Source organism: Amblyomma americanum, chromosome 7 (genome assembly GCF_052857255.1).
Source record: "Amblyomma americanum isolate KBUSLIRL-KWMA chromosome 7, ASM5285725v1, whole genome shotgun sequence".
Taxonomy (NCBI): domain Eukaryota; kingdom Metazoa; phylum Arthropoda; class Arachnida; order Ixodida; family Ixodidae; genus Amblyomma; species Amblyomma americanum.
In genome coordinates, this window is record NC_135503.1 from 152,252,432 (window position 1) to 152,273,619 (window position 21,188).

General features: G+C 44.1%; 1 protein-coding gene across 1 annotated transcript in view; it reads left to right on the forward strand.

Moving 5' to 3' along the window:
- Nucleotides 1-21,188, forward strand: part of PolZ1 (DNA polymerase zeta catalytic subunit) — a 241,817-nt gene that overhangs the window by 164,777 nt on the left and 55,852 nt on the right. The window contains exons 22-23 of the mRNA XM_077629530.1: nt 11,008-11,059; nt 19,972-20,051. Coding sequence (XP_077485656.1) covers nt 11,008-11,059; nt 19,972-20,051 — 132 coding nt within the window. The remainder of the gene's footprint in view (nt 1-11,007; nt 11,060-19,971; nt 20,052-21,188) is intronic.

The window sequence follows — 21,188 nt, forward strand, 5'->3', positions numbered from 1 at the left end:
CTGTGTTAGCTTGTGGCACCCACTTGGACCAAACGAGCACGGAGGAAGTTCGGTTTCTACAAATGAAACAGAAATTCATGCGCATCTATAAAAACGCCTTGACTCATTGACATCTGACGTATGCAAGTTTTACACATACACAATTCAAATAGGACTCCACAACTCAGGTGTATAATGTAACTGCACTTGTCTTTAAATAGTTGTTTGCGTTGGTTAATTTATGCCCATCTGTGTCTCATATACCACGAACTAACCTTCATTCTACAGCGAGCATCATTCTTTTTTTATGGTCTCACTGAAAAGGCAAAAAAAAAAAAAGATAATGCAGGAGCTAATACTGACAGAATACGTAGACCTAAATTTAAGCAACGGATACTATCACGTCAATTTAGCAAAACCAAACATTAAGACTTCTTTACTTACCCGCATCGACATCCGCAGGACCCGCAAAGCTGCTAGATGGGCCTGGTTCCTCCATGAGACGAAAACAACTTCCGTCCTTAGCAGACAACCGACGGCAACTGTAGACGAGCCTCCTGGCTAGGTTGTCTAGAAGGGGAGGTGTGTAAACCGGCCAGGAAAAGCTGGCCCCTTCTGCGTGACTGCCGCGCTGACAACAGCCGCACCGCTGTTCACACAAACATAGAGAAACACAACAGTATCTTTAGGAATCTGTATTGGAACAGTATCTTTGGGAATCGCACCGAAATACACAATGACGACTGACCAAACGACGCTGTAACAACCGCCACCCTGTCGTCTGCTCCGGAATTCTGACCGCGCCCCAGACCGCAGCGCTCGATTTGGCCCTGGCGGCCGTCACGCGCAGGGGACCACACCTCTCTATGGGTAGAGCGCCGCGTTTTTCACACCTCCCCTTCTAGACACCCTATCCTGGCTGAAGCTCCTTCATGCGTGCGACGAGCCTACACACTAGCGGGCTGCGCTCACCGCCAGGGAGTCTCGGGTCACTCGCTGCAGTGGTGCGCACTTCGCACCGTCATGTGCGCTCCGCGATCTGATTCGGATAAAAATATATGGATGTGGTTTAGCTCTGGTTAAACATGGAGGGACGCAATAGTTACAGCTGGCCGAGTGGAACTCGCTCTGTCGAATTGCATACAGTCAAAACTCGATTTAACGAAACCCGATTTAACGAAAATCTCGATTTAACGAAGGTATCCTAATTCCCCCTCAGACGCCCATAGGGTTCAATGCTTTGACTAACCCGAAATAACGAAACCGATTCCGTGATCTGTCCCGATTTAACGAACCTTTTTTCGAGAAATAAAGGTGAAAAAGTGTTAATTTTTGGTCTGTTTTGTAGACAGCACCCCAAAATTTATTGATTGCGAGTCAGCGGTAACAGCGCGGAGCATCTTCATCCCATCGCTTTTTTCAAACTGCGCGGCGCAAAACGAGTTTTAATTTTGAGTCGAGCTCACGAGATGGCGCCAGCAGTAAAAAAGTTTCGTGCCACATTTCATAGATGGCGCTGTTGCAGTTCGCCGACATTTGTGCCGCGGAGCTGCGAAGCCTTGGCCTCAAGTTCAACCAGCGAAAATGCAGGGTTGTTCAGCTGGCAGGCGAGGCGAATGATCAGCTATCGCTGACGTTGAATGAAGAGACCCTGACAGTGGACAGGTCGTATAAATACCTGGGCATAAATTTGTGTGCTGAGACTGACATGTTCAGACTGCACGAGGCTAAGGTCCGTCAATCTGCACTTCGAGCGCAATGCATCCTCCGACGTCGGTGCCTGTGGGGGTGCCACCAGTACACCATGGTCTGCGACCTCTGGAAGCTCGCGCACGTGCCAGGACTCACATTCGCCAACGCGGTGGTCTGCCTCCCATCAGCCACCAGAAATTGGTTAGAGCGCAGACAAACAGAGGTCGGCTGCACTGCAGTCGGATGTCATGGACGGGTGGCCAATGCAGCCATTCAAGGCGACCTGGGATGGTCTAGTTTTGAGGCAAGGGAGGCATGCAGCAAGCTGGAGTACCGCGGTCGACTGCAGTTCATGAGCCACAACCGATGGGCAAGGCAGGTCTTTGAATACCTCGCTGCGACATGCCTACGCACTACATGGGTGAAGCGCCTCCACAAGATAGAAGGCAAGTATGGACTTTTCCAGACACCCATAAGTGCCGAATCGGCAACGGCATGGAAACAGGAGGCAAGGAGACGGGTCCAGGAAAAAGAGAATCGCCAATGGCTGCAGGCGCTCGCGGAAAAACCGACACTGGCAGTGTACCGCGAGTGCAAAAACAGCATCGGACCTGAAAAGATTTTTGACAACGGCCTGGGTAGCGCATTGCTGTTTGAGGCCCGTGCCGGAGCGCTGCGTACACTGGTGTACCGCCGTCACTTCGACGCAACAACAGAAGCACAGGCAGCAATATGCCGAGCGTGTGGCGACGCGGAGGAAACCATCGAGCACCTGGTGATGTCTTGCCAGAGACTCCATCCAATGCCGACAGAGGGCACCACATTCCCACAGGCGCTCGGGTTTCACGGTCCTGCAGTGGACGACGAAGGAGACAGCTCCAAGGTCAAGAGCGAGGGGGTGCTGCGAACCAAGCGTCGACTAACTCTTTGGTGGAGCACTGTGTTTAAAAGCGCGAAGCCGCAGAGTCGGAAGTGAACGAGGTCGATGAGCGAACCCCCCCCATCCACCTCCTGACTTTAGCCTTTGCGTGTTTTTTTTTCTTCTTTTTCCATTTTTTTGTGCGTTTTATCTTTCTTTCTCTCCTTGTGTGCTTCCATCTTATTGTTTTTTTTTTTTTGGCCGGGTGCCCAACCTAGTGGTGCCCACCCGTTACAAAGGGCAAGGCCTCAAGTATCTATCTATCTATCTATCTATCTATCTATCTATCTATCTATCTATCTATCTATCTATCTATCTATCTATCTACCTACCTACCTACCTACCTACCTACCTACCTACCTACCTACCTACCTACCTACCTACCTACCTACCTACCTACCTACCTACCTACCTACCTACCTACCTACCTACCTACCTACCTATCTATCTATCTATCTATCTATCTATCTATCTATCTATCTATCTATCTATCTATCTATCTATCTATCTATCTATCTATCTATCTATCTATCTATCTATCTATCTATCTATCTATCTATCTATCTATCTATCTATCTATCTATCTATCTATCTATCTATCTATCTATCTATCTATCTATCTATCTATCTATCTATCTATCTATCTATCTATCTATCATCTATCTATCATCTATCTATCATCTATCTATCTATCTATCTATCTATCTATCTATCTATCTATCTATCTATCTATCTATCTATCTATCTATCTATCTATCTATCTATCTATCTATCTATCTATCTATCTATCTATCTATCTATCTATCTATCTATCTATCTATCTATCTATCTATCTATCTATCTATCTATCTATCTATCTATCTATCTATCTATCTATCTATCTATCTATCTATCTATCTATCTATCTATCTATCTATCTATCTATCTATCTATCTATCTATCTATCTATCTATCTATCTATCTATCTATCTATCTATCTATCTATCTATCTATCTATCTATCTATCTATCTATCTATCTATCTATCTATCTATCTATCTATCTATCTATCTATCTATCTATCTATCTATCTATCTATCTATCTATCTATCTATCTATCTATCTATCTATCTATCTATCTATCTATCTATCTATCTATCTATCTATCTATCTATCTATCTATCTATCTATCTATCTATCTATCTATCTATCTATCTATCTATCTATCTATCTATCTATCTATCTATCTATCTATCTATCTATCTATCTATCTATCTATCTATCTATCTATCTATCTATCTATCTATCTATCTATCTATCTATCTATCTATCTATCTATCTATCTATCTATCTATCTATCTATCTATCTATCTATCTATCTATCTATCTATCTATCTATCTATCTATCTATCTATCTATCTATCTATCTATCTATCTATCTATCTATCTATCTATCTATCTATCTATCTATCTATCTATCTATCTATCTATCTATCTATCTATCTATCTATCTATCTATCTATCTATCTATCTATCTATCTATCTATCTATCTATCTATCTATCTATCTATCTATCTATCTATCTATCTATCTATCTATCTATCTATCTATCTATCTATCTATCTATCTATCTATCTATCTATCTATCTATCTATCTATCTATCTATCTATCTATCTATCTATCTATCTATCTATCTATCTATCTATCTATCTATCTATCTATCTATCTATCTATCTATCTATCTATCTATCTATCTATCTATCTATCTATCTATCTATCTATCTATCTATCTATCTATCTATCTATCTATCTATCTATCTATCTATCTATCTATCTATCTATCTATCTATCTATCTATCTATCTATCTATCTATCTATCTATCTATCTATCTATCTATCTATCTATCTATCTATCTATCTATCTATCTATCTATCTATCTATCTATCTATCTATCTATCTATCTATCTATCTATCTATCTATCTATCTATCTATCTATCTATCTATCTATCTATCTATCTATCTATCTATCTATCTATCTATCTATCTATCTATCTATCTATCTATCTATCTATCTATCTATCTATCTATCTATCTATCTATCTATCTATCTATCTATCTATCTATCTATCTATCTATCTATCTATCTATCTATCTATCTATCTATCTATCTATCTATCTATCTATCTATCTATCTATCTATCTATCTATCTATCTATCTATCTATCTATCTATCTATCTATCTATCTATCTATCTATCTATCTATCTATCTATCTATCTATCTATCTATCTATCTATCTATCTATCTATCTATCTATCTATCTATCTATCTATCTATCTATCTATCTATCTATCTATCTATCTATCTATCTATCTATCTATCTATCTATCTATCTATCTATCTATCTATCTATCTATCTATCTATCTGTTTTTTTTGTGTGTGTTTGTGTGTTGTGCTCTGTGTTCGCTCTTGTGCGGATTTCCCCGTGCCTTTGAACGCACGTCTTTGTCAAGCTCAGCTTGTTAGGCCTCCATCAGTCTAGCCTTGCTATCGTGAACGCGGACGTGGTGTGTGCGAGCAAGCGCGCCGCTAACCCTCCTGACTAGCAGATGGAGCCCTGCAAGAAACGAAAAAGGCTTACCCTGGATGAGAAAGCGGACATAATTCGTGCTGTGACAAGTGGACAGAAGAAATGTGACGTGGCTGCATCACATGGCATTCCAGCGAGTACTCTCTCCACAATATTGAAAGGGAAAGATGACATCCTCCACGCCACTTCGTCGGGGAATCTCTCGCGCAAAAAAACGCTGAAGACCACTCCTCAAAGCAAAATAGAAGAGGCCCTCTTCGCCTGGTTTATGGATTTGCGGGCGAAGAATAGTATTCCCGTGAGTGGAGACCTGCTCCAACAAAAAGCTCACTCTTTCGCGTGCTTGCTGGGCGACAACGAGTTCAAGGCAAGTCCCGGCTGGCTGTCGCGCTTCAAAGAACGACACGGCATCGTCGGGAAAGTGCTTAGCGGTGAAGCGAGCAGCGTAAGCATGGCTGTAGTCGGCGACTGGCAGTCTGAAAACGTGCCCGACATTCTGGGAAAATATGCCCCCAGCGACGTCTACAACGCCGACGAGAGCGGTCTATTCTACCAAATGCTGCCTAAAAAAACACTCGCCCTGAAGGGGCAGGCGTGCCACGGCGGCAAACACAGCAAACAAAGGCTGACTCTTTTGCTGTGCGTCAACATGGACGGCACCGACAAACGAGACCCGCTTGTCATCGGAAAGAGTGCGAGGCCGCGCTGTTTTAAAGGCACCAAAAAGCTTCCTGTGAAGTACGTTGCCAATTCAAAGGCGTGGATGTCGCGTGCCATTTTCGCTACATGGCTGAAGGAATTTGACAGCGACATGTGTCGCCAGAAAAGGAATGTGTGCCTGTTGCTGGATAACTGCACGGCCCACTACGTTGCAGAGGTCGAGCTGACCAGCGTGGAGCTCCGCTACTTCCCCCCAAACGCAACGTCCGTGGTTCAGCCCTTGGATCAAGGGATAATTAATAGCGTGAAGTGCCCATACAAGCGTCGAGTCGTCGACAGAGTTCCCCTCAACCTGGAGCTGAAGCGCGAGACGAAAATAGATATTTTTATGGCGGTTGAGATGGTGGCGGCGGCTTGGAGAGTATTGAGGCCGTCGATAATTGTCAACTGCTTCAGGACTGCCGGTTTCGGTACACTAGGCCCTGAAACTGCCGAAGCTGGTCCGGACTGCGCGAGCGCCGTGCACGAGGATGAAGATCCCTGGGAACACCTTCGCTCAGTGGATGAAGTGCCCACAGGCATAAGTTTCTCAGACTATGTGAACGCCGACGCAAACGCAGTCACAACGCAAGTTTTGACTGATGCCGATATGTTGCGGCTTGTAGGAAGCGTGGAGGGAGTGACGGCTGAAGACGCTGCCGACGACCCTGCAGGTGCCGAAGCTCCCGTGCCGACACCAGGTCAGGTGATGGATGCTCTCGATCTGCTGCGACATTTTGCCGGCGCACACGAGGGGACCGAAGACGCGCTGGACGCACTTCAGACCTACGAGAAATCGGTGCGGCCGTTGCTCACAAAGCGCACGCAGGCAAAGATCACCGACTTCTTTGGCGGAAAATAAATTTGTAGTCCTTTCGGGCCTTTCTTGTCAAGTAAGAATTTTTGTTGTTTCTTTTCATACGCGCTAGCGGCGCCGGTCGTGGTGTTGGCGCTACCCACTCGAAAGTAGCGCGGGGGGTCATGACGATGACCATACGGACCCCCAAAGATTGCGCTAGTTGTATGATTACCAACTTTGGCGCCAATTTGTCATTAGCTGTGGCTTGCCGTCCCTTCGGCGGTATTTAGGGAAGATTGTTGCGCCGCTAGCCGAACCGTCCTTTGGGTCGGTGCTACCGGCGTGAATTCGTCACGCGCGAGTGCGATGAAAAGTGAAAATGGTACGTGCTAACCGATACGACCGCGATAAGCTGGTACGGTTTATGCGGATGCAAAATGCATTATGTTCAATGGGTGCTCAGTCGGGGACTTGACTTTACTATTTTTAAAACGAAAGTACTGTTTAAGCGGGTACGTTTTAACGAGGTTTTACTGTAATCGAATGTACTGAATTATGTGCCCAAGAAATGCCTCATTCAATTTAACGAAGTTCTCGATTTAACGAAATAATTCACGGCTCCCCTCAACTTCGTTAAATCGAGTTTTAACTGTAGTCATTTTCGCCGCGCCGTTTCGCTGGGCGTTCCTTCATCTATGTCCCACTTGACATGGCGCATGTGCACAGCTTTTCATTTAGCTCTATCCCTAAAAATGCACGACAGCAAGCGACGGCAAACTGAAGCAGTTATCTCGCCAAAAGGATCGTGCCATGCCAGGTGTCGTGTTCTGCGGTGAAGTGGCGTTAAGACACGACGAAGTTTGCGACGCGAGAGCTCCAATTCAAAAATTTTTTTCTCGCTTAAAACAAAAATTACTTCGTTTAAAATTTCAGAAATTTAAGGCAATGAACAGTTCTACGTAACCCGCTATTGTTTGTAATTTTACTAGGACCACCTCAGTGTCAATTTAATGACCGTTTTTAGCTCGAAACGCACTTTTTTGCAACTTTAGTATTTTTTTTAACTTCTATGTTCAAAGTTTCGTCACCTTTAACATTTTTTATAGCTACTAGACATCTAGAGAAGCAAAAAGGCTATTTCTGAATTTGCGAGAGGAAGTTTATATTTAAGTAAAAAAACGACAAAAATGAAACATTTTCACAATTTCTTTCAATTTTTTAGAATTATTTGTGCGATATAAAACTGCACACTCAGACTTATATCGAAAGCCAGAATCTGAGTAGATACCACTGAAAAAATTATGGAGTGTTTTCTCAAATATTCGATTTTTTATTAATTATTGAGCAGTGCCTGGTTTCTCGTCTTTTGTAAATGTTCAAATTGCGCTCACCATGTGAATAAATTTTTTTCGGCAAAAATATGCCAGGCTTTGATTAGGCACATTGGGATAATTGTCCGTGAATTTTCTTGAACAAATTGGAGATGGTCGAGCGCAACGTCTGAGACGTTTGGCATGGAATGACCCAGCCCTGTAATAGAGCACACAGGAATTAGCCAGAAGCAAAACATGCCACATCACAGTACATGACAGAGGTAAATAGGCAGTTTAAAACGCAGACATCCCATGTCACCCATAGCAAACAATGAAGCTTGCTATACCAGTGCATGGCTGCACTGTTAGGAGTTCGAAACAATGCTTAACAGCGTAACACTATTGGATAGACTCAAATCAATCACATCTCCAGAACAGTTTGATTTTTCGCGATATTTAGCCATGGGTCGGTTGTGAGTCACGTCATAAACAAGACAGCGCGCCCAAATTGCGCAGGATGGAAAATCATGATTTCCAAAGCTAAACTTGCCCCTGAGATTAATAGCATGCATGTCCGATTATTACTTCAATCCGTAAAGCCTGTGTATGGCAGCACATGCATGTACGCAGAGTTTCTGAGAGAGACGAATAAGCAAATGGCCAGCGAACAGCAGCAACAAGCCAGCAGGAGCAGCCACGTCACTGCTTCGCAGGAGCGATGGGCGGCGCAGCCAGTGCTGGGCTCATGGCGTACACTGTTGTGTTGTTCGATAGTGGTTAGCATCGATTTAATGTTCAGTGTCTGAGGGAGGGAGAGATTGGCACAAAACGTTATTTTAACTGCCCAGTCCTCAACTCCAGCTGCTCTCTCTGTATATCATGAATGTGTTCAATTGGGAATCGCAGCAAGGGGTGTTGAAGGTGCTCCGTAGGGAGGGAAGGGGAGGGGGAGTGGGGCGTCTGTGAGTGTGGACTCTCGGCAAATGTTAGAAGTAGGGGTGTGCGAATATTCTAAATTTCGAATACGAATCGAATATGTTTGATATTTGATTTGTATTCGTATTCGAAAATTGATATTAATGGATTTCCGTATATTCAAAAAGTCCCAAATACTCGCCAGCGATCATATTGCGCATAGTTTCATAAATTCTACTGTGGCAAAACCACAATATCTGGGCAAATTAGCCGATAATCGTGTTAAAAATTCCAGGAAAACAATACAGAGGTCCTATACCCTTCCTTTTCCGCCGTTTATCACGCGGACCGACCGCATCCCGACGCCGCAAGGCTTCACCTCGTGAGGACTTCCCCAAGTGGGCTTTCCCACATATCACCCGTGCTGCTAACAAGATGGCCGACGGCCCGCTTCGAGCAATCGCACCGCGAAATCGCGCTTTTTTTTAAATCCTTCGGTAATATGTAACATATTTAATGCCCACACCCAAAGAATGCGTCCTGCCACCTTCATAACTCTCCGAGCGTCACTTCCGCCATCCCGTTTTGTAATCTACGCTATGCGAGAAGGCGTACTTGCGGAATGCCGCGGGAGCCTCCTGAAGGGGTGCGTCGAGCTGTCACAATAGAGCAAGTGATCCTGTAAAAATCTCGCCTATTGCATGGTGCATTGTAACCTGCACACCTCTGTAGCAGGCTTAACGGCAGGCGTGGCAACAATCGGAAGGCCTCTGTCGCTAGGGCAAAAAAATAGCCTGGCTGCGTAGTTTGTTTCTGAGCTTCACCGCTGCCCCGCGGCAACTTCAAATGTCGGCCCGCGCATTCGCCGATAGTTCAATCCTAGTTCCGCGCGGCTTATTTCTTTTTTTCTTTTTAAAAACCGCCTCGCCGCTCCGATGCCAGTGTGTGTTCCCCGGCCCCTTGTTTGCCTTTGTGTTGTGTTGCACAAATGCATTTGTGTTGCACAGGCTTACAGGTGTTAGCGCGATGGAGCCGCCCTCATAAGGCCTTACTGCATCTTCAGCATTTTCGGCAGCTTTTTTTTTTTTTATGGGGTACGCGCAATTTTATTAACAGAGGCCTTCGAATGAACCAGGCATTTCTTCTGGTCCCTTGAACTCCGAATGAATGAGGTTTAATAGTCATCATGTTATTTTTTTGTTGCCAGTCTTGTCATTTTATGGATTTTGTTTTGCATGACCTCATTATAGTTTGGATACTGTTATGCTGTCTAATCAAGAAGTATACATTTCTGTGCACATCATGTTTTTTTATATGGTACTGTGGCAGTCTAGTTTTGTTTATTTTAGTAGCAAAGACCATACACTATTTTTTTTTTAAATATAAGGGCAACAACGTTTGCTTGCTCATCGTTTTTTGAAATTGATATTCGAACTGAACTGATATTCGATATTGAAAATATACCTGCGCTCAAAAGACACGGACTGAAAGATAAAGACACACACACACAAGTGTGTGTGTGTGTGTCTTTATCTTTCAGTCCGTGTCTTTTGAGTGCAGGTATATTTTCAATATGGTAAACCAACTCGCCCAACAAGCCACTCTGCTGATATTCGATATTCGAAGCCATTTTTTCTTCATATTCGTATTCGATTCGTATTCGAAAATTTCAATATTCGCACACCCCTAGTTAGAAGCCATGGTTACGTGACTACCTTTTTTTGGGTTTGTGTTGCTTGTGAACCCAAGCACTAGATATATGAAAGTTGAATCATTTTATTTGGCTAAAGATGATTTCATTTTAATTTTTGAAACTTTGGCCTCTGGCCAGTGCTAATCACTGGCAAACACTTTCAATGACTGGTAGGCAGCATGTTCTAGGCTCGACGAAGCATATGGGTCGCATCAGTGTTTGCATCTTTCATCAGCTGTGTCTTCTGTATGCTCTGTCCTTCTTTTGTGCTGGTCTTTTCAGTGCTGTCATTGCATTGTGGTGTGTTCATTCAGCAGTGCTCACGTTACAGCTTGCTAAGCATTGCGCACAAAAGTTTGGTGTGGCGGCATGCATGGCAGTGAACCGTATGAACCTCAGCTCATGTGGTGCTCTGCCCTCATTTCAGTGCGTCTCCCTTTGGCTGTTCCATGCTACAGGTGCCCCTGACCTTTGTCCGGGTGAGTGGTGGGCATTGTTTCCCGACATTCCTGCTGTGCTCTGTTGCCGCTGTCTTTTCTGGGGGAGCGGGAGCAGGCTGAAGTGAAAAGTGTTCCAGGATTGGAAGCGCTCTTGTTAGGAATGAGCTATCAATGGGTGGCGCTTTATTCAAGCAACAAGGCCTTGGCCACTAATGGCAAGCATTTGCACCAGGCCGCAGACATTTCAGCATCATTTCGGAGTTTGCGTTGCTGCCACTAGTTGGCAAACATGCACATGCACTTAGTAGTATGCAGTGCCTTGTTTGTCTTCTTTTTTTCTTGGGTACTAACTGCACTTGTGCATGGCTTGTGAGATGCAAGCTGAAGTGGTAGCATGCTGATGGTTGTTGTGAAGATGATAAAACTTGGGCTGGAAAAGCTTCGTGTAGGCATGCCAGCAGTGTCAGTGCTCTGGTGAAAAGTAAGAAATGTTGAAGCACCGGTTCGTATTTCCTTCTGATGAGCCGCTGAACTTTGAGTAAGTGTTTCTGTTCTACCACAGTGGAATGAGCATCTGCCTCGCATATGAGAGGTGCTGGGCCTGATTCTTAGTGCTGCTGGGTGCACACTAGTGGTGCAGTGGGTACAACTTTTCCCTGGCGTGGTGCTCAGCATCTCTTTGAGTAGTTGAAAACGCCTTGTTCATGGCTCTTTTTGGATGCAGATGCACTTGTGCCATAAACAATCATAATCATCATCATTGTCAGGTGCTTCTGTGCTCTTGCACTCACCTATTGCTGCTTGCTTTGGTTCCCATGGTGGATGTTGCCGCATGCAGTGGAAAGTCCATGTTAAAATACTACAAGGTAGGGAATTCTGCTAAATTGCACAGTCTGCTTGTGTAATAATAATAATAATAATAAACGCCTTTATTTTTCAGAAATCATGTTTACAATTTTAAGACAGGTCTGCCCAAGCTATAAAGGCTTGTAGGGCAGTACCTGGCAGTCGGTGAATGACAGATATTGCAAAACAGGCGTGACAATACAAGCAAACTAGAATAACCTTAATACCAAAAGTAAACAAGAACAAAGAAACAGTTTAATGTACCGACAGAAGAGTTTTTAAGAAATACTTTAATTGTGACAGCAAAGAAACAAAGGATTGAATCGGAGCGAAATAAAAATGTTGGGTATATAGTAATTACGAGTGAACTGGCCATAATGAGTTTAGCAACGAGGTACCGTAAAACGGGGGTGATGTCGGAAAGGATGAACAGGAATGAAAGGAACCAAAGATTCACTTTCCCAAAAGTGAGCACGAATAACTACATTACGAAAGAGGGCATCAAAAGAGGGCAGTTGCAAAAATGAAAATGAATTGCAGTCAGGTGAAACGTCTATGTTGTATGCAATGGATCGAAGGATGTTCCTTAGTATAGCATTTAATTTCATTCGCCAAGATTTCGAACAGTGATAAAACACAGTGACTTCATATCTGAGGATACCATAACTAAGAGAATGTGCGATAAGCTTGTGATTCTGAAAAGGTAATAAATATCAAACACTGTATAGTACACATGATAAACCACGAAGCTTGTTATATATACTATGGTAAGATGACTATTCCAAGGCATCTCTCTGTCAAAAAAGTATACCAAGATACTTGACACTAATTGAAAAATTAATAGGAATGCAAAAACAATTAAGACAATGTGAAGAATGTAAAAACGATGGTTCAACAAAGGAAAGCTTTTTATGGGGATTTTGAAAACAGATGAGATTAGTTTTTTGTTGATTTATTGAAATAGAATTATTTAAAAACCAGTCCATAACATGCACCACATTTGTCCGAACCTCATCCGTTTGAAGACAACCTCATGGGGGATCACCACGTCTCAATCATAAGCACGATATGCCAAATCCTAGAACATATTATTTTTAAAGAAGAATATGTTGAAAGCATCATCTTTTTTCTTTAATGGGGATGCAGGACTAAGATCACGATTATCACCGAAAAAGTGTGTTTTTAAATTTGTGTTGTTTTAGATTCTTGATTGAATTAAGAAACTTCTCACCAAGCTTGGTAGTTATTTGCGCTGTAGAAGAGAAGAAAATTAGGGATGTACGAACAGTCAAATACGAATCGAGTACGAACTCTGGCGCTGTGCATTGCATGCCGTCGTCTTCATCAACTTCCATCTGTGCACAAGTCATGAAAGGAAAAGAAGCGCGCTTTCAATCGCGTTTTCAGGTACGTGGAGTTGGTGTGCACCTGCAAAAACCTGCTTTTGCACAATATTTTGTTTTTAGCAATGCTAAATCGTCAGCAGCTTTTCTACTTTTTTGCCCAAAAAATGGAATTCAGCATGGTTTTTTTTTTTTGTAAAGTGTCTAATGATACAGCGATGGCGTAGAGGTGAAGCATACACCTCGCGTGCAAGAGGACCGGGGTTCAAATCCCGGTGCCGCGCAATTCTCCACTGGGTTTGTAAAAAAAAAAAATCTCCACGTGTCGATGGAATTGCATAAGCAGGCCTGGGGTGCGGCCTGATCTCGGTGACCAGAACCGACAACGCACCCCTCGCCAGAACAAGATTTGGCCACCCTGGTGCAGTACTTGGCCGCAACCTTATATATGATACAACCTTTGTCTGTAAAGTTCCGCGACTGAGTCCATTAAAAAAAAAATGCCTTTAACATTGAAATCATTTCTCCAGCACCCCTTCGAAATAGTCTCCCTTGCAGTCTATACACAGCTTTCAATGCTTCTTGAGGTCTTGGAAACAGTTGGAAAATGCTTTTTCTGGCAGGGCTGTCAGCTCCTTTGTCGTGGCGTCTTGAATGGCCTCCATGCTCCACATCCAGCGAACTTTTAGGGCTCTCTTCACACAAGGAAACAGGAGAAAATTGCATGGGGAGAGGTCAGGCGAGTATGGCGGATAGGGAAGTACAGTAATGCTGTGCTTGGCGAGAAATTTTGTCACGCTGAGAGCAGTGTGCCGCCTTGCATTACCGTGGAGAAGGCTCCATTGTCCAGATGCCCATAAGTCAGGGCGACGGCGTTGCAGTGCATCACGAATGTGTTGGAGCACGCGGATATAAAACTCCTGATGCTTCGTCTGCCCTTGTGGGACGAACTCATGGTGTATGACACCTCTGGCATCGAAAAAAACTATCAGCATTGTCTTTGTTTTGGTCTTCTGTCGCCGCACCTTTCTCGACGCCAGAGAGCTTGTGGACAGCCATTTGGCACTCTGCCTCTTTGTTTGAGGATCGTATTGAAAATACCATGTTTCGTCTTCAGTAATGATGCTGTCGACGAATGCAGCATCGTGCTATGCCTCGGAGAACAAATCAGCGCTCACTGATGTCCGCGTGTCCTTCTGGTCCTGTGTGAGGGAGTGCGGCACAAGTCTGGCATTCACCTTTCGTTTCCCCAAATTCTCGCATAAAATTTGGTGGCATGTTGTCTTATTAATGTCAAGAGCATCTGATAGCATGCGGACTGTAATGGTGCGGTCTTGCCGTACGTTTTCCCTGTTCCAAGCCACGTTGTTTTCATTCCATGAGAAAACTCGCGCCCGCGATAATGCCTCGTTGCTGTAAGCGTCACGAAGGAGCTCATACATCTGTGTGGGTCTTGCGAAGGTTCACACAGAATTTTATGTTTACACGCTGTTCGAGGTGGACTTCCACATTCACACACAGTATAATGTGCAGACGACTAGTGACAACGTATTTTTCTACATGTAGTGCCATCTAGCGGCTGCCACAGCAATTAACATAAATAGCTCAGGTTAGCCCGAAAAGACGGCGCTACGCATACGCACCAACATTTGTTATGGGAAATCATTTCTAGAGAAGAAAATAAATCAGTCTCGAGAAACTATACAGACAGAAGTTGTAAAACCAATTAACCTTCGGCCCTCAGTCCCCAGCGGCTGTGGTGCAACTGACTAAGGCGGTGGTCAGGCTTGTGACGCAGCGGAGGGTGTTAAGAATCTCTGGATCCGAACAGGCCGCCATTGGAATCTGAACCTGACAACGCTCAACGCTAGAACCTTATCTATTAAGGCTAGCCTAGCAGTGCTGTTCTAGAAACTAGCAGGCATTAAATGGGATATCATAGGGCTCAGTGAAGTTAGGAGGACAGGTGAGGCGTATACAGTACTAAAGGACGGGCACGTACTGTGCTATCGCGGATTAGTGGATAGATGAGAACTAGGTTTGGGATCCCTCGTTAATCAAGGTATAGCTGGCAATGTAGAGGCGTGCTATAGTATTCATGAGAGGGGGACAACTATCATAATTAGGCTGAATAGGAGGTACAAGCTGAAGGTGGTGCAGGCCTACGCGCCTACATCCAGCCATGATGACCAGACCGTTGACAGTTTCTATGAAGACGTGGATCGGCAATGAACAAAGTAAAATCACAGTACACTGTACTGATAGGCGACTTCAATGCGAAGGTAGGCAAGAAGCAGGCTGGCGACCAGGCGGTAGGCGACTATAGGATAGGTTCTAGAAATAGCAGGGGAGAGTTGTTAGTCGGATTCCAGATAGAAATAATTTACGGATCATGAATACGTTCTTCTGCAAATGAGAGAACAGGAAGTGGACCTCGAAGAGCCCAAGAAGTGAGACTAAAAATGAAATTAATTTCATACTATGCGCTCAACCTGGCATCTTTCAGGATGTGGAGATCTTCGGAAAGGTGCGCTGTAGCAACCACAGAATGGTAAGGTCTCGAATTAGCTTAGACTTGAAGAGGGAACGGAAGAAGCTAGTGAAGAGGAAGTCCATTAACGAGTTAGCGCTAAGAGGGAAACTACGGGAATTCAGAATATCGCTGCAAAACAGATATTCGGCTTTAACTGAGGAAGACGATCTTGATGTTCATGCAATGAACGATAGTCTGACGGCCATCATTACAGAGTGCGCAGTAGAAGTAGATGGCAGGACAGTTCGACAGGATACCGGAAAGCTATCTGAGGTGACCAGATGTATGCGTTAAGAGACAAGGAGGGCAATGTCATTAACAATATGGATAAGATAGCTAAAGTAGCCGAAGAATTCTACGCAAATCTATATTGTAGCCAATGTAATCAGAGCGTTAGTGAAAGAGACAGTAGCGCACAGCAATGCGTCATCTCGCCAGTAACAAAAGAGGAAGTAAAGCCTTAGGAGCAATGCAAAGGGGAAAAGCAGCTGATGAGGACGAGGTAACAGCAGATCTATTGAAGGACAGAGGGGAAATTGCGCTAGAAAAACAAGCCACCCTGTATACGCAATGCCTTATGACCTCGGCCGTACCAGAAGCTTGGAAGGACGCAAACATTATTTTAATTCATTAGAAAGCAGATGCCAAGGACTTGAAAAATTACAGACCAATCAGTTTACGGTCCGTTTCCTACAAGGTATTTTCTAAGGTAATCGCTAATAGAGTCACGGCAACCTTAGACTTTAATCAGCCAAATGGTCAGGCAGGCTTTCGTAAAGGATATTCCACAATAGATCATATTCACACTATCAATCAGGTAATGCAGAATATAACCAGCACCTATATATAGCCTTCATTGATTAAGAGAAAGCGTTCGACTCAGTGGAAACCTCAGCAGTCATACAGGCGTTGCGGAATCAGGGGGTAGAAGAGCCTTATGTCAAAACACTGGAAGATATACATAGCAACTGCACAGCTGCCATAGTCCTGCATAAAGTCAGCAATAAAGTTCCAATAAGAAAGGGCTTCAGGCAAGGAGACACGATCTCACCAATGCTATTCACCACCTGTTTACAGCAGGTATTCCGAGGCCTGAATTGCGAACAGTTGGGGATAAGAGTTAATGGAGAATACCTAGATAATCTGCGATTCGCTGATGACATTGCTTGCTGAGTCACTCACGAGATGGACTGCAAATCATGATTAATCATTTAGACAGGCAGAGCAAAACAATGGGTCTAAAAATTAACATGCAGAAAACCAAAGTAATGTTCAACAGCCTAGCAAGGGAACAGCAGTTCACAATAGAAAGTGAGGTGCTGGAAGTAGTAAAGGTCTACTTAGGGCAGGTAGTGACAGCTGATCCGGATCATGAGAGGGAAATAACGAGAAGGATAAGAATGGGGTGGAGCGCATATGGCAGGTTCTCTCAGATCATGAATGGCCATTTACCAATATCCTTCAATAGAAAAGTATGCAACAGCTGTATCTTACCGGTGCTCACCTGTGGGGCAGAAACGTAAAGGCTAACAAAAAGAGTTCGTTAAGGACAACGCAGCGAGTCATGGAAAGAAAAATTATAGGTGTAACGTTAAGAGACTGGAAGCGGGCAGAGTAGGTGAGGGAACGAACTTGGGTTAATGAAATCCTAGTCAAAATCAAGAGGAAGAAATGGGCTTGGGCAGGGCATGTGATCCGAACGCAAGATAACCGCTGGTCCTTAAGGGAAGGCAAGCATAGCAGGGGCCGGCAGAAGAGGTTAGGCGGGCGGGTGAGATTAAGAAGTTTGCAGGTGCGCAGCTGGCAAAGGACAGGGTTAATTGGAGAGACGTGGGAGAGGCCTTTGCCCTGCCGTAGGTGCAGTCGGGCTGATGATAATGATGATGTCTAAAATACCCCCCCCCCCCCCTTCGCAAAATCTTCCTCTGAGAGAGAGTAATGTTATGTTTCATACATTACAAAAAAGGCTATGCAGAAACTAGGTTACATGAGCAGAACCCTGCGCAATTCTACACAAGAGATAAAACTCCTTGCCTTCAAAACTTTTACCAGACCCGTTCTTGAATACGCTTTTGTAGTCTGGGATCCGTGCACTCAATTAAACATTGCCAAACTCGAAAGCATCCAAAAAAAGGCAGCTCGATTCATCTATAACTCATATAGTTGGCGTACCTCAGCAACTGCACTTGTGGAAAAAGCTAATTTAGAACCATTACAATTGCGACGGTATTTTGAACGAATGAAATACATGCATCTACTCTACAATAGTAAGCTAGGTACAGATAGTAGCATTTATATCGAACATGTTATACGGCGATGTACACGATCAAACTATTCCAAAAAATTAAAAGAATATATGTGCCGAACAGATGCCTTTCAAAATTCCTTTTTTCCGAGAACCGTCCGTCAGTGGAACGCTTTGCCTTGTGACGCTGTGGAATGCCCGACTGTCGAATCTTTCTTATCAAAATTGAACTGCATAAGTTAACTCAACCTAAGCGTTTTTGGTTCCCGCTATTGATATTGCTTTGTGGTTGTGATTATTGTCATTGCTGATGGATCAGCGTATGTCTACCGTTAGTGTTTATTTACTAAAGCGTGCTATTGATGCCAGTGTTCTTGTGTTATGTGCCAGTGTTGTTTCTATATGCCTGAACAGCGCGAGCTTGTACAAAGCATTTTTCTTTCTTATTTTTTCTTTTTTCTTTTCTACTCGGTGTTAATCTGCTCAAGCAGGCGGATGACACCACTGTTATCATTATCATATCTTGTAGCGCTTTTTTGTACTTTCTTCACCATGTATGCTCACTCCTGCCAAAGGCCTTCTGCGAAGGCTGGCAGTACCTCTGAAATAAATAAAATAATAAATAAATAGTGTATCTAAGGAGGTGCCCAACACTTGCGTGCACACAAGTATAAGCTATTGTCCCGTGGGACAGTCAAGCAGCTGCTGGGGTAGGCCTGTGGCCGTGAAAGAGCAAATGGATCTCTGGCACTATTTAGCTGACTCACCTACGGGGCAGAAACGTGGAGCCTAACAAAAAGGGTTCAACTTCATTTGAGGACAATGCAGCAAGCTTTGGAAAGGAAAATGACAGGTGTAATGTTAAGGGACAAAAGAGGACAGAGTGGGTGAGGGAACAAACACAGGTTAATGGCAGCTAGTCAAAATCAAAAAGAAGAAATTGGCTTGAGCAGGGCACGTAATGTGAAGGCAAGATAACCAATGGTTGTTAAGGGTAACGGACTGAATTCCAAGAGAAGGCAAGCATAGCAGGGAGTGCTAGTAAGTTAGGTAGGCGGATGAGGTAAAAGAGTTTGCCTGGATAAGGTGGCCGCAGTTGGCACAGGATAGGATTAATGGGAGAGATAAGGGGAAGGCCTTCGTCCTGCAGTGGGCGTAGCCAGGCTGACGATCTTGTTTGCAGTGTTTGCAGTCAAGTCGCCTGTGCCGATAGGAAACCGTTTATTTTAAGTATGGCTGCGTGCAAAGGCACTTTCAAGCTCTGTTATTCTTCTGTAACTTAGCATACACATATTGAAAATTATCCAAGAGCACATGGTACATGGGGATTTGCACGGCAGCCTACACCTGTCTACTTCTTTAGTCTTGATGTGTGACCTGGTTTTGCCTTCCACAGACTGAAAATCTGAATCGTGCAAAATTTCAATTAGGGGCAGCTTCTTTGAGTACACTTGATGTTGACAGAGCCATAATGTCTGTTGAAATAAACCGGCAGTTGGTACGAAGCCAGTTTATATTTCAGCACCTCATTACCGTTTGTCTTTTCTTGGCATTGCAAGGTTGCATTGTGTCTGAGATGTGAACTGCATCGCGTTAGTAAGCCTTGTCTTGTTGATCCTGGAAATCTCCACTGGTTGAAGGACTCGTTTCTGAAGTGTCAAGTTTAAGGTGGCCTGGGCCTGCATGCACGAAGCAAATAAGACGGTCTAGTTTCCAGTCTAAACCCTCTCCAGGTAAGGAAAAGCACACAACTTGCTCACTTTCTATGTGGGCACCTGAACTGCTTATTGAGAAAAAAGAAACTAAGAAAAATAGCTTGCATCAGAAGCTTTTAGTCAGTGTTCCTGTTCTGGAGGGATGGATCCACTGATAAAGTGCCTTTTCTTTCCTAAAAACCAAGGGAGGACTTAGACCATCCAAGGGCCATTTGCTCTAAAGAGGTCAGTGGCGGGTGCTGATGGATGGCACTGCTTGTTCCTTGCAGAGCCTGCGTGACCACATCACAGTGTCTCCGGCTGGCGTGGCCTTTGTACGTCCCTCGATTCGCAAGGGCCTGCTGCCACAGTGAGAACCCTTTTTTTTCTCTCTCTCTCTCTCTCTTGGCATCTCTGTTTTTTAGGGAATGTGCAAGTATTCGAAATTTTGAATATGAATCGAAAATGTTCGATTGGGGAAATTGATACAGTAGTCGAATGATTTTTCAGACTGCAATAATTCAGACTTACACAACATTTCAAATTTTGTTGAGACACCGTCATGCACCTGTACATATTCATGAGTCATGACTGATATTTTGGACAATCTGTAGCCTAAAAGTTTGATTTTTCAGACTAGAGTAGGTGCCAACAGTACTGTGGAGATCATTTCGTACCAGACGGATTGCTTTTTCGACCTAGCATAGGCGCGAGCGGTCATCGCTGTCACAACTAGCCGTCTGGTTTGGATAGTTTATTGCCATCTTGGTGGCCCACAAAGAAGAGGGCATGAGCCAGGGCCCGCAATCACGTTGAAAACTGGGCAGCAGCAGCTTCTGCACTGATGTAGATGATGGCGGTGGCACAGGGGCTGTGGGTGGGGGGGGGGGGGGGGGGGGGGGGGGGGTGCTTTCGGAGGCTTTTGCTTCTTCTCATGAATTCCCTCTCAGTCTTCACAGCCATCATTGCCTAAGGTAACAAACTTCATTCTCATTTCCCGTTGTTCGCGTAAAGAAGCACAGGGGAATGCAATGTAGTGCATGCGCACCATGACCTGTGGCTACGTAGCACAGTCTGGTATCCATGGTGTGAGGTGGCTGCCATGAAAGCATTACTCTGGCTCAAATACAGTAGTACAGCCTAATATTAAATTTACACCCTAATATCCTGCAATGGATTAAAGAATTTCTTGCTAACCGATCTCAGTTCGTTTCTATTAACAACCACCGCTCAAGCGCTCCCCCTGTTAAATCTGGCGTCCCTCAGGGATCTGTGCTCGGCCCACTCTTGTTTCTAATATATATTAATGATCTAGCTTCACATGTGTCATGTAAAATTCGTATCTTCGCTGATGACTGCGTAATCTATCGCACTGTCACTAACATTTCTGATCAAATGGCCCTTCAAAACGACCTTAACAGCGTCCATAAATGGTGTGACCTCTGGCTAATGACGCTAAATGCTAACAAATGCAAACTCATTTCCTTTCATCGACAACACAACCCTC